Source organism: Macrotis lagotis, chromosome 6, assembly GCF_037893015.1.
Source record: "Macrotis lagotis isolate mMagLag1 chromosome 6, bilby.v1.9.chrom.fasta, whole genome shotgun sequence".
Taxonomy (NCBI): Eukaryota; Metazoa; Chordata; class Mammalia; order Peramelemorphia; family Peramelidae; genus Macrotis; species Macrotis lagotis.
In genome coordinates this window covers 10492013-10514369 of record NC_133663.1, presented here as the reverse complement: position 1 = coordinate 10514369, position 22357 = coordinate 10492013, and the positions used below count along the sequence as shown (strand labels likewise).

General features: G+C 44.8%; 1 protein-coding gene and 1 long non-coding RNA gene across 5 annotated transcripts in view; one reads left to right on the top strand and one right to left on the bottom strand.

Moving 5' to 3' along the window:
• Positions 1-329: 329 nt before the first annotated feature.
• LOC141490611 (uncharacterized) lies at positions 330-3615 on the bottom strand. Its single transcript, XR_012469292.1, has 2 exons — positions 2838-3615; positions 330-2751 (listed from the first exon to the last, which is right to left on the bottom strand). It is a non-coding gene; the product is annotated as an uncharacterized LOC141490611 (long non-coding RNA).
• Positions 3369-22357, top strand: part of FARP2 (FERM, ARH/RhoGEF and pleckstrin domain protein 2) — an 84876-nt gene continuing 65887 nt past the window's right edge. For 3 of the 4 annotated variants that reach the window (XR_012469291.1, XM_074190686.1, XM_074190688.1), the window contains exons 1-2: positions 4218-4296; positions 8990-9216. Coding sequence is in view for 3 of the 4 variants with exons in the window: in XM_074190686.1 (XP_074046787.1) it covers positions 9013-9216 (204 nt within the window). In the remaining variant the exon portion in view is untranslated. Of the gene's footprint in view, positions 3457-4217; positions 4297-8989; positions 9217-22357 lie in introns of those variants that run through there. The other variant, XM_074190687.1, reaches the window with a different exon arrangement.

Below are 22357 nucleotides of genomic sequence, written 5' to 3'. Positions count from 1 at the left end.
CTTTATCTCATAGAATTTCAGATTCTTGGATCTGGTTCAAACTACATAAATCCTTGAAAAGGTATGATCCAAGGGGCAGCTAGGTGGCACAGTGGATAGAGCACTGGCCCTGGAGTCAGGAGTACCTGGGTTCAAATCCAGCCTCAGACACTTAATAATTACCTAGCTGTGTGGCCTTGGGCAAGTCACTTAACCCCATTTGCCTTGCAAAAAAAACCTAAAAAAAAGAAAAAAGGTACCATTCATAGTTTATATTGGGGGTCCACAACTGTGCAAGGCTTGGCAAAATAAAGACAAAAAATACAACACTCCCTCAGGGAGCTAATAACTTTAGTACTTTTGAAAAATCTATTCCTCCTCAGAGTGATATAATGAATTGAGCCAGATGAAAAGGCAGGAGGATATGGAGGTTCATCAGTGGATAGAGGATGGGAGTTTGAATCTTGATTCCTCTTGGCCATTGGACCCAGCTGGCTCTGGAGAAGAAAGTGAAGTTGGTGACTTGGCATAGCCCCGCTCATTCAAATCCAATTTATGTGTTTGTCATGACATCACTTCCCTGATGTTATGGTCTTTGAAAATGAAGGACATCATTGACTTACTCTAGATACCAGCTCTCTGAGACAATACAAGATGATGTCCACCTGCATGCATTGGTCCAGGGAGTTTCTTCATTAGAATTCCTTTCTAACAATGAAATGACAGTTAATCTCTTCTCTTTCTACTTACTCCACCTTGATCACATCCTTTTTGATCTCTGTTATTTCCCCTTGAAAACTCCTTGGTTAGAATCACAGTTCTTCAGTCTCCTTATGTCCCATGATCTATTCTTCTGTTCCCCTTCTTCCATGAATGCCAATGGTCATTATCACCCAATGAGCATTCAATTTTTTTTTTTGGCAAGGCAATGGGGTTAAGTGACTTGCCCAAGGTCACACCGCTAGGTAATTATTGTCTGAGGTCAGTTATGAACTCCAGGACTGGTGCTCTATCCAATGCATCACTTAGCTGTCCCCACATTCTTTAATCCAAATTCCAATAGTTCTCAGCATGACCTCGAATCCCTCTATCCCTCAGTACTTTCTCAGACCAATGCCACTGTTCTTTCTAATTTAAAACTTAAAGCTGGTTAAACAATTCAAGTTTACTTGTTACTCTGCTCACCTCTCTCTCATTTGTCACCCAAGCGCATCTGCTTCTTCTAGTCCTATTCACAGCCTAAAAATCATATGGCTGAGGCCAATGGAGGACATTACAAACAAGTTCCCAAACCTCGATGGGGCCCTCACTGAAAGCCTCACTGAAACCAGACAATCCTTTTTCCTGCTCTATGTCCCACTCTCCACACAGAAGTTGTTCCAAACCTCCTCTCTCCTTGAGTCTCCCACACCTTTTCTTCATCTTCTCTGTCAGCTGAGGACCTTAGAGCCACTCAACACAAGTTTTCTTGTTCCCTTTTTATTTCAAAATCCTAGGACATCATCTCCTATTCTTTCCTTCTATATTCAAGCCTCTGATGATGAAATAACCCTCCTCTTTGTCAAATTGAACCACTCTGTATTTGCCCTTGACTTCCAAAGGGGACAAATAATCTAATTGCCAAATCTGTTAGTCTTTATCCTTTTCAACCTCTTGTTTGACCCTCTTGACCACCCTTATCCTCTGGGATAGTCTCTATTCTCTTGAGCCAGGAGTCCTCTCCTGGTTATGCTTCAAGCTGTCTGACCATTCTTCCTTTGCCTTTGCTGGTTCATCACTCATATGACATACATCCAAAACTGTGGATATGCCCCAAGGCTCTGTCCCGGGGTCCTGTTCTCTCTGTAAACTCTCATTAATTCCCATGGGTTTAATGAGCTTTTTTAAAATTTAAGGTAATGGAGTTGAGTGACTTGCCTAAGGTCACACAGCTAGGCATTATTAAGTGTCTGAAGCTGGATTTGAACCCAGATCCTCCTGACTCCAGGGCTGGTGCTCTATCCATTGCACCACCTACCTGAACCTGGTTTTTATTTCTATAGATGACTCCCAGATGTATAAATGCAGCTTTAACCTCTACATGTCAATTCCACATCAACAACATGCTACTGGATGGTTCCATCAGGATGTCCTATGTCAAACTTAAATGTGGTCAACATAAAGCTCATCATCATTCCCCCTTGACCCGTGCCTTTTCTTAACTTTCCTATTTCTATTCAGGGCCCCAACATTCTTCTAGTTATCCAGGTTCCCAAGCATTTAGGAAGTGCTGGGAATGGAACCGGAGCTACAGATGCAAAAGCCAAGACAGTCTCGGTCTTTAGAGGGCTCATGTGACAAATAGCCTTCAAATTTGTTTGAATTGCCTCCATCTTGGGAATCCCATGTTGTTCAGCTTTGAGAACTCAGCAGGGCTAAATAAATAATACTGATAATAAATTTGATAAGAAGTGTATAATGTTTCCGCCCACTGTTTTATAACTTCCGGAAGGCAGGCTTCTAGATTCCCATTAGCTAGGCAGCCACGGTTATAGGAAATGTGTAACCCTATCAACCCAAGTAATGCTACAGTCCCAAGATAGCAGGATCACAACTTGTCAATTTGCAAGTTTTTCCTCCAACAGCTAAAAATATATTAGAACAGAAAATCGACTGGCCTTGTTTAAGAGGATAAAGAACATGGCAGGAGAGTAGAGCAGAGTCCAATTCCACACCCTATCATTTGTTTAACTTGCCTTTGGAGAACTGTTGGCATGCTCCCACCAGGGCGACCTAGTGGAGAGAGGGGAAGGCCGAGAGTCAGGAAGGCCTGCCTTAGTGACTCTCAAGGTGACCCTGTGGAGGGAAAAGATACCCACATTGGTTTACAAAAAGCCTCTTTCAATCCCTAATCTGTCTGAGAGGATGGTCAAGTAGTTAGTCTGGTGGATGGAAGCCCCCTGCCCCATCACTCAGATTGTAAAGATTCTGGGCACCAGTCAGAGGCCTGTGGGAGTGTGACAGTCTTTGACCACAGGAAAGCAAGGTGGGCTGGCAGGGCCCTGCCAGTGATAAGCATTAACTAAGGGCCCCAAGCTAAGCCATTACAGCACACTGTCCTAAGTATTACACAAAGGAACAAATCTTCACTTTGGAGGCGCTTCTGTGCGGTCCAGGACAGATACGAGGGAGAGGAAGGTGCGATGTCCGTGATCTCATAGGAAGGCAGAATCCCTTCGGGAGGAAATTCCTTCTACCCACTTCCCAGCAGCCCGGCGTGAAATTTATGGGCGTCTGGAGCTGCTTTGGGCCCCAAGGGCTCAGGCGTCACCTCGGAAGGTGCTGGAGCCAGTTCTTCCAGCTTCGGGCCGGCCCCCACTCGGCTGCCTCTTGGGGCTGCTGGGCATTGACTTTGCTGGGCAGGCCCGGAGTGGCTTGTCACTTCCTTCCGCTCGTGATGCCCCCTTCACTTCCACAGGAGGCCGTGGCATCGGGGAGGTGAGGTGGGCACGGGTCCGAGCCGGACTGGGGTGGGGGTGCAGAGGGCCCGGCCCCACTGTCTCCTCCAGGGCCCTCGGGTCCGGCTCAGGGGAGGCCCCGGGGTGAGGCCAGTCTGGGGCGGCCTCGGAGCTCGGGTCCTCCTGGTCGCGGGCCGGACACCCGCGAGGAGACCGAGGCGGGGCACCGGGGCGGGCCGCGCTGGCTGGCCCGGGCCCGGGCTCCCTGCTGCAGAACTGCCCCCGGACCCCCGCGCCCCTTCCTGCGGGTCCCGGGCCCGGGCCGAGCTGGGGGCCCGGGGGGAGGGGCAGGCGGCGCGGGGCCCCCTCGGCCTCTGGGCCCCGGCCCGGCCCCGGCCCGGCCCCGGCCCGGCCCCGGCCCCGGCCCCGGCCCCCGCCCGGCCCCGGCCCCGGCCCCGGCCCAGGCCTCTAGCCCCGCCCCGGCCCCGGCCCCGGCCCGGCCTCTAGCCCCGCCCCGGCCTCGGGCCCCGCCCCGGCCTCGGGCCCCGCCCCCGGCCTCGGGCCCCGCCCCGGCCTCGGGCCCCGCCCCCGGCCTCGGGCCCCGCCCCGGCCTCCGGCCCCGCCCCGCCCCCTCTGTGCAGCCCGCCAATCAGGGGCCGCGCTCCTCGCCCCCGGCGGCGCTCCCGGAGAGGCCCCGCCCCGCGGGCGGGAGGACCAACGGGAGGCCGGTCCGCGGGGGAGGGGGCGGGGCCGGGCGCGGCGCGGCGCCCGCGAGGGGCCAGTTGGCAGTCGGAGCCGGGACGGCCGGGCGGCGGCGGCCCTGCGGGAGCGGGCGGCGGCGGCGGCGGCGGCCGTGCGGGAGCGGGCGGCGCCCGGCGCGGTGAGCGGCCGTTGGGGGGCGGCCGGGGGCCCGCGGCGCGGCCCGGGCGGGGGCGGGGCGGAGGGCCCGGGCCGGGCCCGTGGGGGAGGGGCGGGAGGACTGCGCGTGCGCGCCCCGGCCTCCCCGGCCCCTCCCGGCACGGCCCCCCCGGGCCCCCCTCGGGCAGCCCCGGCCGGGCGGCCCCTTCGGGAAGCGGACACCCCGACACCCCGGCGGGCCCGAGCGGGGCCCCCGTTCCCCGGCTGGCAGGGGAGCCCCGGCCCCCCCGCGCCTCGGCCAGCGGGGGGCCCCGGGGGTCAGCGCAGCCGCCACAGGAAGCCCTGGCACCCCCTGGGGGAGGGGAGCGGGCAGGGTCTGCCCCCGTGCCCGGCGCTTCCTTCCCTGCGCTCAGGCCCGCGGGGTGCGGCGGGGCGCCCCCTCCTCCAGGCCGCGGGCCCGCGCTCGTGCCGCAGGCGCTGCCAGCCCCTTTGCCCTGGGCCTTTCCTTTGACACCAGCTCCCTAGCCATCTGGGACAGCGCCCCTGTGGGAATGTAAAGGGGCGCAGGCCGCGGGTGCAGTGCCCAGTCCATTTCCCAACTTCTGTACTCAGTAAGCTATTGGCGCCCGGGGCATAGCGTCTGGAAGTGAGTCGGACGGGTGCCACCCCGTCCCCATAAGTGGGAGCCCTTGCCCGGCTGGATGGACCTCTGGCAGGGTCAAGTCTCCTCCAGTGGAGAGCGGACCAGGAGATTGATAAGGACTATCCTAGGGTTGATGGCATGCTCGCACCCCAACTTTGAGGACTGTAGAAATGTCTTAAGGGCTTACCTTCCGGAAATGTCTAAGGAGACCTCTGATAGGAACTCTGGGGCTGCCTCAGAGCCTTAGATAGTTGGGAGCGGTCTAAAGCAACGAGGGGGAGAGAGACTTAAAATAAAAGCAATTAAGCTCTTGGCAGGTTTGATTTAAGACTGATTAAAAACTTACATTTTAGCTTCTCCATTCTTACTTTTTGTGTTAGTTGCATGTATCTACCTTCATTCATAAACAGCCCCAATACAAAGTAGACCCCACTTAGGACGCCTGCTCTCCTGCTTGCTCTTTGGCTATCGGAAGATGATTGGGGCCCGGCCCTTTGGCCAGTCGGTGCTCCGATTGGAAAGACTTGGACTTGAATCAGCCACTTCCCATTCCTAGCTTCCAGATCCTCGCTTGCAGTTGTGGAAGATAATACTTTAGCTCCTTTAATGTTTAATACCCACTACTCAGTGGTATTTTTTTAAATTGTGCAATGTAAAATACAGAAAAATGGTAGCTGCACCCATTTTAAAAAGGGACCATCTAAGCCAACTTCTCCAGCATATGTGTTCATAGGATTTTTTAAAAAATGCCATCCCATTTAAGGCTTCAGGGTATGTTTTCTGTTTCTGCTCATTTCCTTATCTATTTTTTTAGCTCTTATCTTAAAGCCGAAGTAAATGTTAAATGTGAAGTTCCTGCCAAATCATTACTGTATGGTATCAGAAAGCAAACTTTGTTTTGCCTAGGTTAGCAGAACAGTTTTCGTTTTCCATATGGTGTTATGGAATGAGTGGTGGCTTCCATCTTGGCTCTGACATAGACTGTCTGTGTGACCCTGGGCAAGTCTTGTATCCTCTCTGAACTTCATCTGCAGAATGGGACTAACTATACTACCTCTTCAGGGTTCAGTAAATCTTTCAGTGCTACAGAAACATGAACCGGGGCGGCTAGGTGGCGCACTGGATAGAGCACCGGCTCTGGAATCAGGAGGACCTGAGTTCAAATGTGGCCTCGGACACTTAATAATTACTTAGCTGAGTGGCCTTCAGCAAGCTACTTAACCCCATTTGCCTTGCAAAAACCTATAAAACCAAAATGAACTAATGGAGATGATGGTGATGAGAGCCTGCAGAGCTATTATTGATATTTGTCATCTTCCTAGAAATAGAGCACCACATTGCTTTTGCCCAGAATGTCTTTGCCTAGAGAAGGATGTTTCTCATTTGGATAGCAGGCTGGGGAAGCCAAGGGCCCTTTCTCAGAAGAATGTTTTTAATATATAAAGTATTCAGGACTACAAAGGGAACCATTTCTGTGGAAAAGCTGTTACCAAGAGCTTGCTTTTTTAAAAGAGAATGGAAAACGATTGGAGATTTAATTTCAAGATGCAATAAAAGTTTGTTAGTTTAGTTGATGGGCTTTGCTCAGAAATCCTCTCTTTGGGCTCTGTGACAGAGAACCTGACCCTCCATCTTTGGGCTTCAGTGCTGTCCCTCACTCCTCTCCCCTTCAACTCAGCCTCCTGCCCTCCTGGGCTTCTGTCAGGTCCCAGCTCAAATACTCTTCCCTCAGTTGGGTATTTCCAGTTTATCTTGCACCTTCCTTAGAGAGTTCCTTTTGCCATTCCATGTATCCTCCATGCTCTACTGATAGCTCCCAGGAGGCACTTCAAGTGATGCAAACTGGGCTGTCCTGGCTCCCAAGTGGCCGGGCTCTCTTTGCCCATACCCCATGGCCTTTCATGAAACCTCTCTCTTGGAAAAGCTTAGCTGCCTGGGAAGGGTGATTGTGGTGTGGCCAGTTCTGCTGAGAGCCCTTCAGCTTTGTCTGTCACCAAAGGGCTTAGCTAAGCTCCAGGAGCTTATCACCCTTGGCAGGTCCGTTGAACCCAACAGAACTCCTGTGGGGAGGACATGTAGCTGACTGAGGGCAGAGCTTTCCTTTGTAGGGGTCTTTATCTTTTGGAGGCTGGGTTTCTCAGGAAATCTTTGAACATGTCTTTGTTGGAGCATGCTCAGATGGATATTGAATACATACTGTTCAGTACTGAGACTAGTCAGGGAACTGCTGGAAGGGCTGCTCCCACAAAACCTTCTCCCTTCCTCCCTTTGCTTTATTTCCTTAGGTTCTTTACTTGTTTCTGAGTATAGACCTCTCAAGGACAGCAGTTGTTTTATTTTAGTCTTTGGTATAACCTTTACGAAGTTGAGGGAAGGGAGATCCAAGTGTAGAGTTGAAATAATAATTGAGTCAAGATGAACAGCTAAAGTATGACGGTATTAAAGTGAGGGCTTCTGAAATGTTATCCATTTTGGAGGTTGCTGGAATATTGGTGAAAGAACCCTAGAACTAGAGGTGTAATCCAGACAGCTGGTGAACAAAATCATCTTATGATCCTATTTAAAAACTTATTGGAAGAATTGGGGTTGGGGCTAGGATGGGAAGCTAGTGAGATGACTATAAAAGACAGCCTCACCCGCCCTGGTAAGCTTGCAGTGTTTGTGTGGGTGTGTAGCTGGAGCCATCCACATAAACATATACTGCCTCCCCTTTGGCAAGGAGGGGAGTCCACATTCAGATGTTTGTCATTTGGAAAAGGGCAAAATGAAACACTTAGAAAATATTAAGGTTGACAGCTAGGGATTTTGTAGGTCTGTTTAAGGAAGATAAAAGCTAAAATATGTGTACTACAAAATGATAGGACAAATTAGCTATATTCATTAATATTGATGCATCTCTTTTCTCTTTGGTAGTCTTTATAGGAACAGATGCTGCAAAAATGCTTCATAAGCCTCACATGCATAGCTAATCACAATAAATCTATTTTTGCTTAACAATCATAATGACTTATTTTTTGTAATATATATCCTTTTGTGTATGTGTGTTTTTGCCAAATGATGAAGGAACATCTTGGGATGGTTTCCTTGAATATTCTGGGCATTTGAGTTTGAGTACTTCTCAAATTGATTTTTTTTAATATTCCTTTTTTCATTTTGAATTCAAAGTCCTCACCCTGTCTCCAGTAAGCTACCCTAATTCATTTGGAAAGCAAGGGATATAATACCCATTATACATATGAAATCATGCCAAATATAGTTCCATATTAGCCAGGTTGCAAAAAAAAAAAAGGTGGGAGGAGAAAAGTGAGGGAAAGGGGAAGAATATGCTTCAGTATACATTCAGGAGTTCATTAGTAGTTCTCCCCCGAAGGGGGATAGCATTTTTCATCATGAATCCCCTAGAATAGGCATGAATTATTGTATTGATCAGAGTAACCAAATCTTTCATGATTGATTATCTTTACAACATTGCTGTGACTTGACAATGTTCTTCTGATTCTGCTTACTTCATTTTTTTTGTCAACTCATCTAAGTCTTCCCAGGTTTTTCTGAATCCTTCCTTGTCTTTTCCTATAGTGCAATAATAGTGTTCCATTACATTCACATACCTCAACTTGTCCTGCCATTTCCCTCTTAAAGAGCATCCCCTCAGTTTCCAATTCTCTGCCACCACCAAACAAGCTACTATAAATGGTTTTTACCTGTGGGTCCTTTTCTCTTGATCTTGATCTCTTTGGGGTGCAGACCCCTGTAGGAGTGGTTGTATCGCTAGATCAAAGTTTATGCGCAGTTTGAGAGTCTTTGGGCATGGTTCCAGGTTGATCTCCACAGCAGTTGGACCACAACAAACCATTTTTAAGGTTCTGGGCTCTGCCTTGAGAAGACAGAGGGAGAAATAATTTAGTCCCTACCATCAAGGGGTATACAAGATATTGAGGAACTCAGAGAATCATCATTTTGTTGTACTCGGACAATGTGGGTGCCATTTTAGTGTCATTTGAATGTCTTGTTATGTGGTCACCACAGTAATCAGGCATTTTGGTGTTTTCTCTCCCTTCCCTGTTCCTTGTAGTGATCATTCCTTGCTGTTGAATCATGGGAGAAATTGAAGGAACTTACAGAGTCCTGGAGACTCCAGGAAACCGCTTGGGGAGCCTGAATCACACTGGGGTCAGCACCCTGGAGCCAGGGCAGAGCCTGTCCTCAGCCGGGGGGAAGATGTCTGCCAGACTGCAAGAGAAAGACCTTGCTATCAAAGTCAAGTTGCTGGACAACGCCATCGAGATACTCCATGTGGAGGTGAGAGTGGCTGGGGGGTGGGGGTGGAGTGACATGGATGTGAAAGCGTTTGAAAGCAGCACCTAATAAAATGGAAGGATAAGTCTCCTCTTCTACCCTCTGCTCAAATGTCCAGTTCTTTATCATAGCCCTTTGATCATATGCCAGTCAAATGCCATAGAACTAGTGGATAGAATTCTGCTAGGTGAATCATCAGTCTCTGGCTGCTCCTCTGGGGATGCCTATCAGCTGGTTGCTTTGGAAGGTTGGTGCTGCTCTCTTCATCATCAGAGATGTTCCAGAGGGTTGGAAAAAGAAATTATTCTTGTTTATTGAATGCTGTCACAGCTGAAAGAAAAATGCTTCTTTTCTTCAAGAAGTCATACCCTGGTGTGACAGGGTCATATCCTGGAACTTGTCTAGAGAAGTAAAGAGGAGGAATGAGTGGATAGTAAGAGGGGACTTAGAGGATGAGGAAGGGCCCTGGAAGGTGCCACTGATCCCCGGGGTCTGGGATTCAGTCTCTGGAGAAGGGACACTTTGATAAGGCGCTCTTGAGCCTTCTTCCATGAGTTCATCTTATGGAGGGAATCATTGAAAGGCCAGCTTCAAAGCTATTAGAGCAAGGACTGGACATATGTCCTTTTATACACTGGGAAGTTGGAATTGAACTGATAATCCAGTCTCATTCTGCTCTTGGAATTGGGATTGGCAGGTTATTGGCAGGCTGGCACAGCTCTGCCCTCTGAGGGGTTTTGAGAAACCCAGCGTGATGGTAGTGGATAGAATGCTGGCAGAAAGGTCAGGCCTGCTTCTGGCCCTGGGGATCTGGGGAAGGTAAAGGGAAATAATAGACACAAAATCCTTTGAACAGCACCCTGGGTGGGTTGTGAGTATCTATCAGAACTAGGCTCCAGGTCCCCTTGCAACCCCAGAGCTGCTTCTGACCACACCCAGATGGTCCTGTCAAAAAACACTGAATTGAAAGTCAAAAAAACTGGTTCAGATGCTGTCACTGGGACTTGGGTAGGTTCTTTCTCTTCCTTGGGCCGAAACATCTGAAAATGGAGGAGTTGGCCTGACTGGTGGTGAAGGGCCCTTCTCTGTGGCTTACAGTTAGTATGTTTGCTTTGTACTCTAGCAGATGAGGTAACGTTCCTGGTTCGATATTTTTAATTGTGTGACCTTAAGCTTACTTTCAGGTTAATCTGGTTTTTCTTGTCTTGTTCATCTCTAATTAATGAAAACTCTTTAGTAGGAAGAGGAAAAATGCGCAGGTGTGGGTTATCTAGATCCCCAGCAATCTAGAACTCTCCAGAGAGCCCTTGGCCTATGCCATGGCTTTATCGCAGGCTGGAGAGATGCCATGGCAGGTGCTGTTTCTGTGCAGATTTCCAAATACACTGAGATCTTGTGGGGTTACATTCAGAAAACTTCAGGATAATTTTTATTTTTATGTAAATGGAAAAGTTTGGCAGAAACTGAGGAATTTCATCTAAGTTAGCCCTTTGATGCTGTCCTAACTAGATACCTAAATTGCCCACATTTTTACCTCTTGAAAACATTGAGATTCCAAATCCCTAAATCAGCTGCCCCCTGCTGCCCACCTAGCTTTCTTCTCCATTTACTCACTGGCCTGCTCTGTCTGACCTGAGGAGGGCTACTGGCCTGGCAGCTGGAGGCCCCTTCTTGCCTGGTAGGATATCAGAAAGTGTTGCTGAGCCTTTGTCAGATCTGGCTCCTCTCTCAGGCCTCTGCCAGAGCTCACTTTGGTTCCATCCTAGCCCCCTGAACCCAGGAACTTTTCCTTCATGCTGGCCCCCATGCTTGGGGATTTGTTCTAGAGAAGTTGTTGTGTCAGTCTGTGTCCAAATAGTGATGACAATTGGTTATCATTGCTATTCAAAATGGAAAAGGTGGCTTTTTCCTTTATTTGAAATAGTAAAGAAGAAGAATTTGCCACAGTTCTCAGTTATTGTGAATAAAGCACATTGCAAACATTAAAGGGCCTCAAAGTGTCCCCAGTTTTGTTGTGACTCTCCATGAAAGAGCAGATGTGTGATGTGTCCTCGCCTTGGGACCCTGGTCTCTGTTTAGCTGGTGCCTTCCATATGTTTTCATAGCACACAGTAAGAACAGAAATTGTGCATAAAATTGAAATGTTGGCAGAGATACTTGATAAAGTTTTCAGAGGGAAATAGTTCCATTTAGTGAGTGTTTGTATGCACACTATATGGATAAGGCTTTGGAGCCCAAAATGAAGTGGTCCCTGTGCTCCTGTTATGTTGGATGGAAAGAGCCTGGAAGGATCCGGTTCACAACCCTCTTGTGACAGGTGGTGGGCAGGTTCACAATCCTCTTGTGACAGGTGGTGGGCACCTTCACCTTCCCTGGGTCACAGTTTGTCTCTGAAATGAGGCTGCCTCCATGACCCTCGTACAGTCCCTTCCCCTCTCTGGGTCTCCAGCTGGGGCTCTTTCTGCTCCATCTCTGGTTCTAGGTAAACGGGATGGGCCAGGGGTTTGCTTTCAGTAAACACCCACCCTTTTGTCTTTTGTTGTCTGTCTGACTCTGTGACTCTATTTGGGATTCTCTTGGCAGACACTGAAGGGGTTTGCCTCCTCCTTTTCCAACTCATTTCATAAACTGAGGAAACTGAGGCAGATCAGGGTGAAGTGACTTGTCCAGGGCCACACAGCTGCTAAGTGTCGTGAGGCCAGATTTCAATGCAGGAAAATGAGTCTTCCTGGCCCGAGGCCTGGGGTTTTGTCCACTGGGAGTCTAAGGCTTTGAAAACCAAGTTTCTTTTTTGCCTTCTTGTTTCACTTTCCTTTATAGGGTGATTTTGAAAGGTGAGATTGGGGAGGAATTTCAAAGTGAGCCCTTTATGGAAGTCAGCCTGGCATCATTGGAATCGTGATGCCGCTGGCCTATGTGCCTGTGGACAAGTCAGTTAACTTGCCTGAATTGTCGAATGGTCAGTCATTCAAGAAGCATTTATTAGATGCCTATGTTATACCAGGCATTGTGGATCTAAAAAATGGTCAAGAACAGTAGTCCACCTCAAGGAGCTCACTGTCACAAGGAGACAACCAGCAGAAAGTTACCTACAAATGAGAGAAATAGAATCAGTGGAGTGAAGATGGATGGGGGAGGGGATTAAGAGAGAGACTTGACTAAGTCCTCCAGGAGGAGTCCAGTATCACTGGGTCAGAGAGGAAGAAGGGAGAAGAAAGGATGGGTGTAAGGAGTACTGGAGTTGGGCCCATCCTGTTCATGTTGGACTTTGAGCCAAGCAGGTACCAGGGAGCCTCTGCACTTGATTGAGTAGTGGGGATTGGAGGGAGATCTGGGGCTTTAAAAGAAAATTCACTGTTTGGATGAGAAATTGTTGTCATGTGTTTTGCAAATCTTAATGTGCTTTGTAAATGTTAATGCTTCACTTTTGAATAAGCAATTTACCAAAACTTTTTTTCTTTTTTCTTTTTTCTTTTGCAAGGCAGTGGGGTTAAGTGACTTGCCCAAGGTTACACAGCTAGGTAATTATTAAACTAGGTAATTTTGAGGCCAGATTCCAGGGCTGGTGCTCTATCCACTGCCCCACCTAAACTTTTCAAAGCTTTTTTAAGAGTTTATTTTTATTTGAATATTTATAATTAGAAATTTTCTCTTGGGGCTATTAAATCTTTTTTGTCTTATTTGTAACTTCTGTAGGTGTCCAGGACTTTGTGACCCCCTGTAATTTTCAAATATGTATATATTGCATCCTATCGCTGATGCTTAGTGGTAGTTTGGAGTTATTAAGTGACTTTTTTTCTTATGTAGGTATTTATTCTAATGGGATAGGACATGTATTAGGACTGAAGAAAACAAGTTCAGGGCCATCAGGAGGTTGGAATGTTCAATGAAGCTGGATTTGTGACTGGATCTTAATTTCAGCTTGGCCTTAACTTGAGTTTGAATTGGCTGTATGCAGTTTTTAGCTATTTGTGGGCAGGGGCCAGTTGTTGGCACTAATAAAGTCAGATATGTACGTATACACTTGACTGAATTCTGTGGCTTTGAAATTAGGAAACTGGCTCCAGAGCTCGAAAGCATTTTTTCAGAGTCATAAAGGAAGTAATTTGGAAGCTTGTATATCAGGTTGTGATTTCCTGTGGTTTGAAGATATGCAATAGTAACGCTTTGAGTTTTAAGTCCCAGTCAGATGTGAAAAATAGACCCAACATTGTCCCTCTATGGGAAGTGGATCATCAGGCCTCTGAGAGATTTTCCTGTAAATTGGAGAGTTACTTGTTGAGGGTTTTGAAGACTTCCTGGCTCCCAGGACAAATGGGATGTTTGCGATGTGTGTATTGGGAGCATTTTTTTTTTTATTTTGCATTATCTTAAATGGTAATGCCATTGAGAAAGTTGTGCGGAGATTGGAGATCAGAGGAGCCCTTTGGAGGAAGCTCCCCAGGGATTCATTTTCCTTTGTCAAACAACTCTCCCAGATTTCCCCAACCCAGGGTGGGGCTCCCAAACCAAAGCTGCTTTTGTCCTGCCTTCCCCTCCCTTTTTTCCCCTAAGGCATTATTGTGACTTGGTCAGCTGTGAACTATTCAACAAGTCGAGGGACAGATGAATTCTGAATCTTCCCAGTGTTCTTGGAGCCTTGAGCTGGTTTTGAGCTGATTCAGCATTTATTGCTTTCAGTCCTGGAAGAAATAGTCAAAATTCCAGACCGAATCATGGCCAGATGTTTGTCATTGCTACCACATGAAGATCCCAAGTTTGGCAAATAATCTGCCTTAGAACCTATTTTTGTCTGCCCTCAGAAGAGAAAGTTAGTAATTCAGCATCTAAAATTTGAAGATAATAGAGGTGTTTTTTTTTTTTAAAGAAAGCTAATTAGCATTTCTAGTATAAACAGATTATTTAATCTTACCATGGCTTTTCAAAACATGCTATTTTGTTTGGGGGACTTGATGTCTTCCTTGAACTTTGCTGCCTAGGGATGTGGTGACATTGGGTGGTGCAGGCCAAAAATGTGGATATTTTTATTCTTACTGAGGGAGGGGGGAGAGGGAGGGAGGGAGGGAGAGAGAGAGAGAGAGAGAGAGAGAGAGAGAGAGAGAGAGAGAGAGAGAGAAGAGACGAGACTCTGATGTGGGCTTAAAGTAATTCTGGCCAATTAGAAAGCCATTAAAACAAAATGAAAGAAGGAAATCACATTATACAAGTCTATAAGAATCTAGGTATGTCTGAATACAGTGGTGACGGTTTAAGAAAGCACTGGATAGTAAAATTTCTCAGTGAGGTTTTCTTATGGCTGTGGTTGCTTGATATTCTCATGATGGATGCTCTTTTATCCTTATCTTCCCTTCTCCCCCCTTCTCTTTCTCTCTCTCTTTTTTTTTTAAGATTTTTGCAAGGCAAATGGCGTTAAGTGGCTTGCCCAAGGCCACACAGCTAGGGAATTATTAAGTGTCTGAGGTCGTATTTGAGCTCAGGTCCTCCTGACTCCAGGGCCAGTGCTTTATCCACTATGCCACCTAGCCTCCCCTCTTTCTCTTTCTCATCTATCTCCCTATCAAAGGGGAGCTGTGTATGATTTCTTTTATTTTTCTGTCAGGTAGCAATTATCCTGAAACATTTCTAAGCACAAATGTTTCACTTTCCAAACCATTTATGTCTCCCTACCTCTCCACCCTCCCCTCCTCTTTCCTCTACCTCCTCCCAAAAGGAAAAGTTGAAATAAAAAATAGAGGCTTCGAAGAAGAAATAGGAGCTTGATGTGAGTCTAGTGCTGCTCCTTTTCATCAGTAGGCCCCCACTCATTCACATGTTGGCAATGCAAAGAAGTATCTGAGCAGTTAAATTTCTCTAGATTGTAAAGGTAATTTCTGAAAGAAAACCTTTTATTACAACAAAAAGCATCTTGTGAAGTTTATTGGATATTTTAACTGTTTCCTTCCTCGCCAAACTTTTAAAATTTCATATTCTATATTGACTGCTTCCATTTCTCCTTGAACACATTGTAGCCGAGCTCACTTCTCTGACCTTGAACCCTCAAAGGTCAGTTCTTCCCCTGCTCAAACAGTCTTTTCTCTGACCTTATTCTCCTTAACTTTTCCCTTGGTGTTGATTTCTCCCTTCTGCCCTCTCCCTGGTTCTGGCCTTCCTTTCTCTTCCTATTTCCTAGAATTATATGTCATTCAATATCTAATTCTTGACTTTTTATTTTCTCACCACACTGACCATGGACAGTGTATTCACATTTGCAGCTTCAGCTGCTCTTATACAAATGACTTCCAAGTTCTGCCTTCAACCCCAGGCTCTTAGAGAGAGGCCTTGTGATCTGGTGTATATAAGACCACCTCTAGGTTTCCAGGGACCTCGATTCAAATCTCTGATGCTCACTCCCTGTACCACTGGAAGCAAGCCCTTTAATCTCTGCTTATAGATGCTAGTTTCCTCATCTATAAAATGAGAGACTTGGGCTTGATAGTCTGCAATTCCTTACAATTTTAGGGCTGTGATCTTACAAGCTCTTATTATCTGTCTACACTTGGTTGTGTCAACTTTTTTTTTTTTTTTATCGAGGCAGTGGGGTTAAGTAACTTGCCCAATGTCACACAACTAGGTAAGCATTAAGTGTCTGAGGTCAAATTTGAACTCAGGTCCTCCTGCCTCCAGGGTCAGTGCTCTATCCACTGCACTACCTAGCTGCCCGGATTGTGTCATTAGCTGAAATGTGACATCCTGAGAAAACAACCCCATTTTCTTCACCCCCAAAAAATCACCCTGATCCTCTCTAATTTCCCATTTTGATCTCCAGATCTCATTGTTTTTATTCATCCCTGTGTTAACAAGGTAACCATCTCTGAGTTATTACTTAGACATCACGCATTAAGTGAGGCCAAAATGGAGATGATTATATTTTCCCCCAAACCTGTCCCTCTTCCACTGCCCTTTTCTGTTCCTTGGACCATCCTTCCTCTTGCTGAGGTTCCTAATCTTGGAATTCTTCAGGATTCTTTCCAATTCCTTAGTCTCCAGATCTACCTGGTTTCCAAATCTCATCCAGTTTGTTCTCACCCCAACTCCCACAGCTGCTGCTCTGCTTCAGGTCCTCATCATCTCTTGCCCAGATTGTGCCAGTAGCCTTCACATCCTTTTACTTGGGGCACTCCACACAGCTGCTGAATGGTTGTTCCTAAACTGTAGCTCTGCCCATGTCCCTTATCCTCTGCTACCTCTGCAAGGCTTCAGGGGGCTTCTTGTAGTCTGGCCTCCCACACTCCTTTTCTTCATGTACTTCATGTCCACTCTGTTCCCATCAGATTGGTTTCCTACATAGGACATTAGGTCTCTTACCTTCCTGCCTTGGTGACTAGATCCCGTAGGTCTGGGAATGTCTTTGCAGACAGTTTTTCCCTTCCTCTTGTATTTGCATATGTCCTATTCTTATAGTAGAAAGGAAGCGTCATTTTAAATTTTTATTTGAGTAAAAACATTTATTTACTTATCAGACTTAGAGTAATATAAGTGTATAGTAATCTTGTACTGTGTGCAAAGCACAGTACTAAGCGGGATACATGGACAGTCCCCTCAGGGAATTCTTTTTTTTCCCTCTGATTATATGTAAAGATAGTTTTCTACATTCGTTTTTTTTTAAGCTTTTGAGTTCCATATTTATTCTACCATTCTCCCTTCTCCATTTGGTAACAAGTAAATCTGATATGGTTTGTACAAACATATAAGCTACACGTGAAAGAAGAACCAGAACAAAAGGATAAAAAGTATGAGAAAGAGAATATACACCACAAATTTTAAAAAGTGACAATAGTATATGCTTTGGTCTGCTTGCTGACTCCATAATTATTCTTCTAGATGTGGATGGCATCTTTCATGGCAAGTTTGCTAGAATTGTCTATGATCACTCTAGAGTAGATCCTCACATAATATTGCTATTAATGTGTACAATATTCTCCTGGTTCTGCTCATTTCACTCAGCATCAATTCCTTTAATTCTTCCCATTCTTCTCTAAAATCCGACCATTCACAGTTTCTTACAAAACATTCATATGCCATAACTTGTTCAGCCATTCCACAGTGGATGGACTTCCATCCCCTCAATTTCCAATTCTTTGCCACTACAAAAAGAGTTGTTATGAGCTTTTTTGTACATGAGGATCTTTTCTCCTTTTTTTATGATCTTTTTGTGATAACAGACCTAATAGAGATATTGCTGAATCAAAGGCTTTGCACAGTTTTAAAGTCCTTTGGGCATAGTTCCTTAATCTCCCACCAGAATGAGTGAATCAGTTCACAATTCCACCAACAATGCATTAGTGTCCCAATTTTCCCATATCCCCTTCAACATTTATCATTTTTCTTTTCTGTCATATGAACCAATCTGATAAGTGTGAGAAGGTACTTCAGAGTTGTTTTAATGTGCATTTCTCTAATTGAAATGCTTTTAAAACATTTTTTTTTCATAGGACATACAGATGGGAGCTCACATTCTAATGGGGTGAGTTTTCATATGAAAAAGTCAGATGGAAAAATTACACAGTCCTTAGGGTAGGTAACACATCCGTTGTGTCTGACAGCTCCTCGCTTTCCATGAACTGTTGATCAGCTGTGCCTGACAATGAATAAATTTCATCTTCCTGGGTTTGACCCCTCTGCCTGTCAAGATTCATTTATTAATGGAAGCCAGTAGTAAGATAGGAGCAGTGAGTGCTCTGAAGGCTTGCATGGCATTGACCGGCATAGGAAACTAGCAGTCCAGAAGGGCCATTGGCGCCCTGCTGATCAGCTGTGAGTCAGCACACTGACAAAGGTTCCCAAGATGGGACTGGTCAGTGTAGGGAAGGGGCCTGGAAGACCAGCCCTCTAAACTCATTAGTGGGGGTGGCTAGGTGGCACAGTGGATAAAGCACCAGCCCTGGAGTCAGGAGTACCTGGGTTCAAATCCGGTCTCAGACACTTAATAGTTACCTAGCTGTGTGGCCTTGGGCAAGCCACTTAACCCCATTTGCCTTGCAAAAAAACCTAAAAAAAAATTATCTTCTAAACTCATTAGTGGCTGAACTGGGAATCCCTTCTGGAAATAGGCAGATAAAATGACTCAAATGGCCATTCCAGAAATTCTACCACCCTTCTAGGGATAAATCCCATGGAAGTCAGCAACAGAAAGAATAGTTACATAGGCATCATAATCTCTACCAGTACTTTTTGGAAGCAAAGAATAGAAACCAAATCTAGACCTGAGGATTAGGGAATGGCTAAGCACATTGTCCTTTCAGTTGTGTCTGACTCTTTGTGAACCTGTCTGAGGTTTTCTTGGCAGAGATATTAGCATGGTTTGCCATTTTCTTCTCTGCCTCATTTTTACAGATGAGGAAACTGAGGCAAACAGACTTAAACAGGTTATCTTTGACTCCTGGATCTCATTTTTCTTATCTGTAAAATTGGGAGTGGACTAGATGGTCACTGAATTCCCTTGCTGCTCTAGCTCTAGAGTCCTACTAGATTAGAGAGCTACAGATAGGTAGGCGATGGCAACAGTTGAGTTTGTTTAATTCCTAATGACATTTTATTGTATACAGATATCTCAGAACAGTTAAGAAAAGTAGTTCTGTATTTTTTTCCTGTCCTATGAGTATTTTGGAGAACAATATGAATATCATTTTTACATTGTATTTAAAATAAATAAATGAAGAATTTGATTTTTTATGTTGTTTGATGAAGGAAATTCATTTTTTTTTTTTTTAGGTTTTTGCAAGGCAAATGGGGTTAAGTGGCTTGCCCAAGGCCACACAGCTAGGTAACTATTAAGTGTCTGAGACCGGATTTGAACCCAGGTACTCCTGACTCCAAGACCGGGGCTTTATCCACTGTGCCACCTAGCTGCCCCAAGGAAATTCATTTTTAAAAAAATTTTATTTACTTAAGGCAGTGGGGTTAAATGACTTGCCCAAGGTCACACAACTTAGGCAGTTATTAAGTGTCTGAGGTCGAATTTGAACTCAGGTCCTCCTGACTTCAGGGTCAGTGCTCTATCTGCTGTACCACCTAGCTGCTCTAAGGAAATGCATTTTTTTTTTAAACAATTGTCTCCATTTCTTCAACTTCTCAAAGGCCCTGAATGGGCATTACTGAGGAATTCTATTTTTGGAGACTTCATGACTGCTTACTGAAGAACAAAAATAAGTTGTTAGGTGGATCTCAAATGTGGTTATAGGCATGTTTGTGAGAGCAGTTGTATATAAACATAAATTTAGTGTGTGTATAATTTTGTGCTTCTCCTAACCCATTGTTTTTGACATAATGGTATATAAAATTATAATTTATGATTCCCATATATTTTATTGAATTGAGAAGATTATGATTTTAGGCCCATCTTGATCACAGCAAGAGTTCTATGACAGGCATACCTTTCCCCACCCAGTCATATGTTCTGTTTGGCATTTTACCATGTGAATTCTGGAATGTTTACCTTTCTTAAAGCATCAGATTTTGGCAGAGGCTAGTTTGTGAATGGCCTACAGTTGTTTAGTTGTTTCAGTCATGTCCAACTCTTCATGCCCCTATTTGGGGTTTTCTTGGCAAAGATACTGGAGTGATTTGCTATTTCCTTCTCCAGCTCAGTTTACAGTTGAAGAAACTGAGGCAAACAGGTTTAAGTGCTTTGCCTAGGATCACATATCTAGAAAGAATCTGAGATAGATTTGAATTCATGTCTTCCTGACTTCAGGCCAGGCACTCTCATTTTCCCCTTAGCTCTTCCTGGCCTATAAGCTGTTGGGGTTTTTTTTAATTATAAATTGAGTGTTACTTCTGAGCATGAGAATTGCATTCTACCCATAAACCTATTTGAATATTTATAAGTTTATTCAAAATTCATTTTTGTCTTTATTTTGACTCTATTGAAATGGAGACATGTTTTTGGTATTTGAAATTAATCCATTTACAGGAATTTGAGTAAAAGAAGTTTAATAAGGACAAGTAATCAGTTGCTTGAGGGTCAATTTAAAATTATAAACAATGCCCTTTCATTGATAATGGGGTATGTCCTCCAGAGGAAGATCACTCATGATTTTTTCCCTCCTTTTATTGAGTATGAGGAAATAGATAATACTAACATGGCAACAATGGGTAATCCTCTGGGAGATAAACTACATTTCTCTTGGTTTTATTTATTAGTTCAATAGTTTTCTTGCTTTTGATTTTACTAATTTCTCCTTTAATTTTTAGAATTTCTAATTTGGTATTTAATTGGGGATTTTTAATTTGTTCTTTAATTTTTTTAGTTGCATATTTAGTTGCATATTTCTTCTTTCTCTAATTTATTCATGTAAGCATTTAAAGATATATAATATATCCCCCAACAGCCGCCTTGAGTGTATCCTATAGATTTTGGTATGTTGTTTCATCATTATCATTATCTGGGATAAAATAATTAATTCTTTCTATAATTTGTTGCTTGGTCCATTCATTCTTTAAAATGAAGTTTTTCAGTTTCCAATTAGTTCTAGGTCTATAGCTCCCTGGCCCCGTATTGTATATAATTTTTATTGCATTGTGATCTGAGAAAGATGTATTCACTACTGCCTTTCTGCAATCGATCATTAGGTTTTTATGCCCTAGTACATGGTCAGTTTTTTGTGTAAGTGCAGATAACTTTATTTCTAAAAAACTCTTGATTAATCTAAGTGGTCGCTAATAGATTTTATGAAGTAATGAATGAAAAGGAAAACATTAGAGCAGAACATTAAGTCTTCTCTCAGGAATATCAGGGAAGAGCTTTCTAGGGTTCGGATGGGAAGGCACCAGTGAAGGAGAGGAGAGGGAAGGGTTGGCATAGTTCTGGAAAAGGTGGGAGTGGACTGGTGGTTGGAGGGTGAACCTTAGCAGGGGGGGAGGAGAGATAGGAAAAACTTTGGGACCCTTTCTGCTGTTTCTTCAGCTATTGTGTTCAGAGTCTTAAATAAAAACAGTTCATAGCTAACATTAGTAACACTACATATGATCTGACAATTGTGTCTCTTTTCATATGAAACGGCCATAGTCCACAGCTGGCAGCCGGTGGCCTATGGTCCAGGAATGTAAGCAGTGCTGCTTTTAAGAGCTCAATACAAACCCCAGAGAGCACTCTATATTTGTACTCTTGAAGAGACTTATTTTTGTCTCTTTAGGAAAGAAATGTAGTTTAAAAAAGGTTAAGAATATGAATAGCAGGTCTCAGACAAAAGATTTACTGGAATTGTGACCTTTTTTGTGCTTTAAAAGATAAAGTTAGGTAGACTCTGCTGGACCATGCAGAGATGTCTAAAAAAAGTTGGGATTAGTCCTTGGGTGAAGTAAGCTGAGGAGATTTGGGAAGGCTGTTCACTCCCTTGGCTACTGAATCCAAGGATGGAAAGGTCTTTAAACATCATTCTTTTGGTGACTCCATCTCATATGGGGGTCACCATTATGCAGATTATCTGTCTCCAGTTCCCTGAATCTCAGTCCTGTAATATTTTTTTCTAAAGACAGTGACAGCAACAACAGCACAATAACTAACATTTACATAGTGTTTCAAAGTTTGTAAACTATTTTATAGTTATCTTTTTTTAGCCTCACAACCACCCTGGGAGATGGATCCATTTTACAGATGAGGGAACTGAGGTTGATAGAGATTAAGTAACTTGTACTTCGAGCTAGAACTTGTCTGAACCTGGATTTGAATGTGGGCTGTCTTGCCACCAGGTCCAGTGCTCCATCCTTGGCTCCTCCAAATCTGCCTTCAAACTTTTAAGCTAGGTCTCTTTTAGACATCTCTGACTCTAAGACATCCCAAACAGTATGCATTATCTTTCTCCCCAAATCCCACCCCTCTTCCAGACTTCTTTATTTATGTTCAAAATATCCACATTCTTTTAATCTCCCGGGTTTCTAACCTTAGCAACCATTTCCCCATCTCCATCCCCTGGCATCCCTATGACCCTGATGGCTAAGCATTCCCCTTTCTAGTTCTCTCCATTCCACCCACCCCTGCAACCCTGGATTTTGAAAGGTGGCTCTAATGAATGTGGGGTAACATTCCCCAAAGTTTATACTTTATCCTTTTTTTGTTTAATTAAAAAAACCACAATGTCAATGCATGGAACCTCGGAGAGGTTGG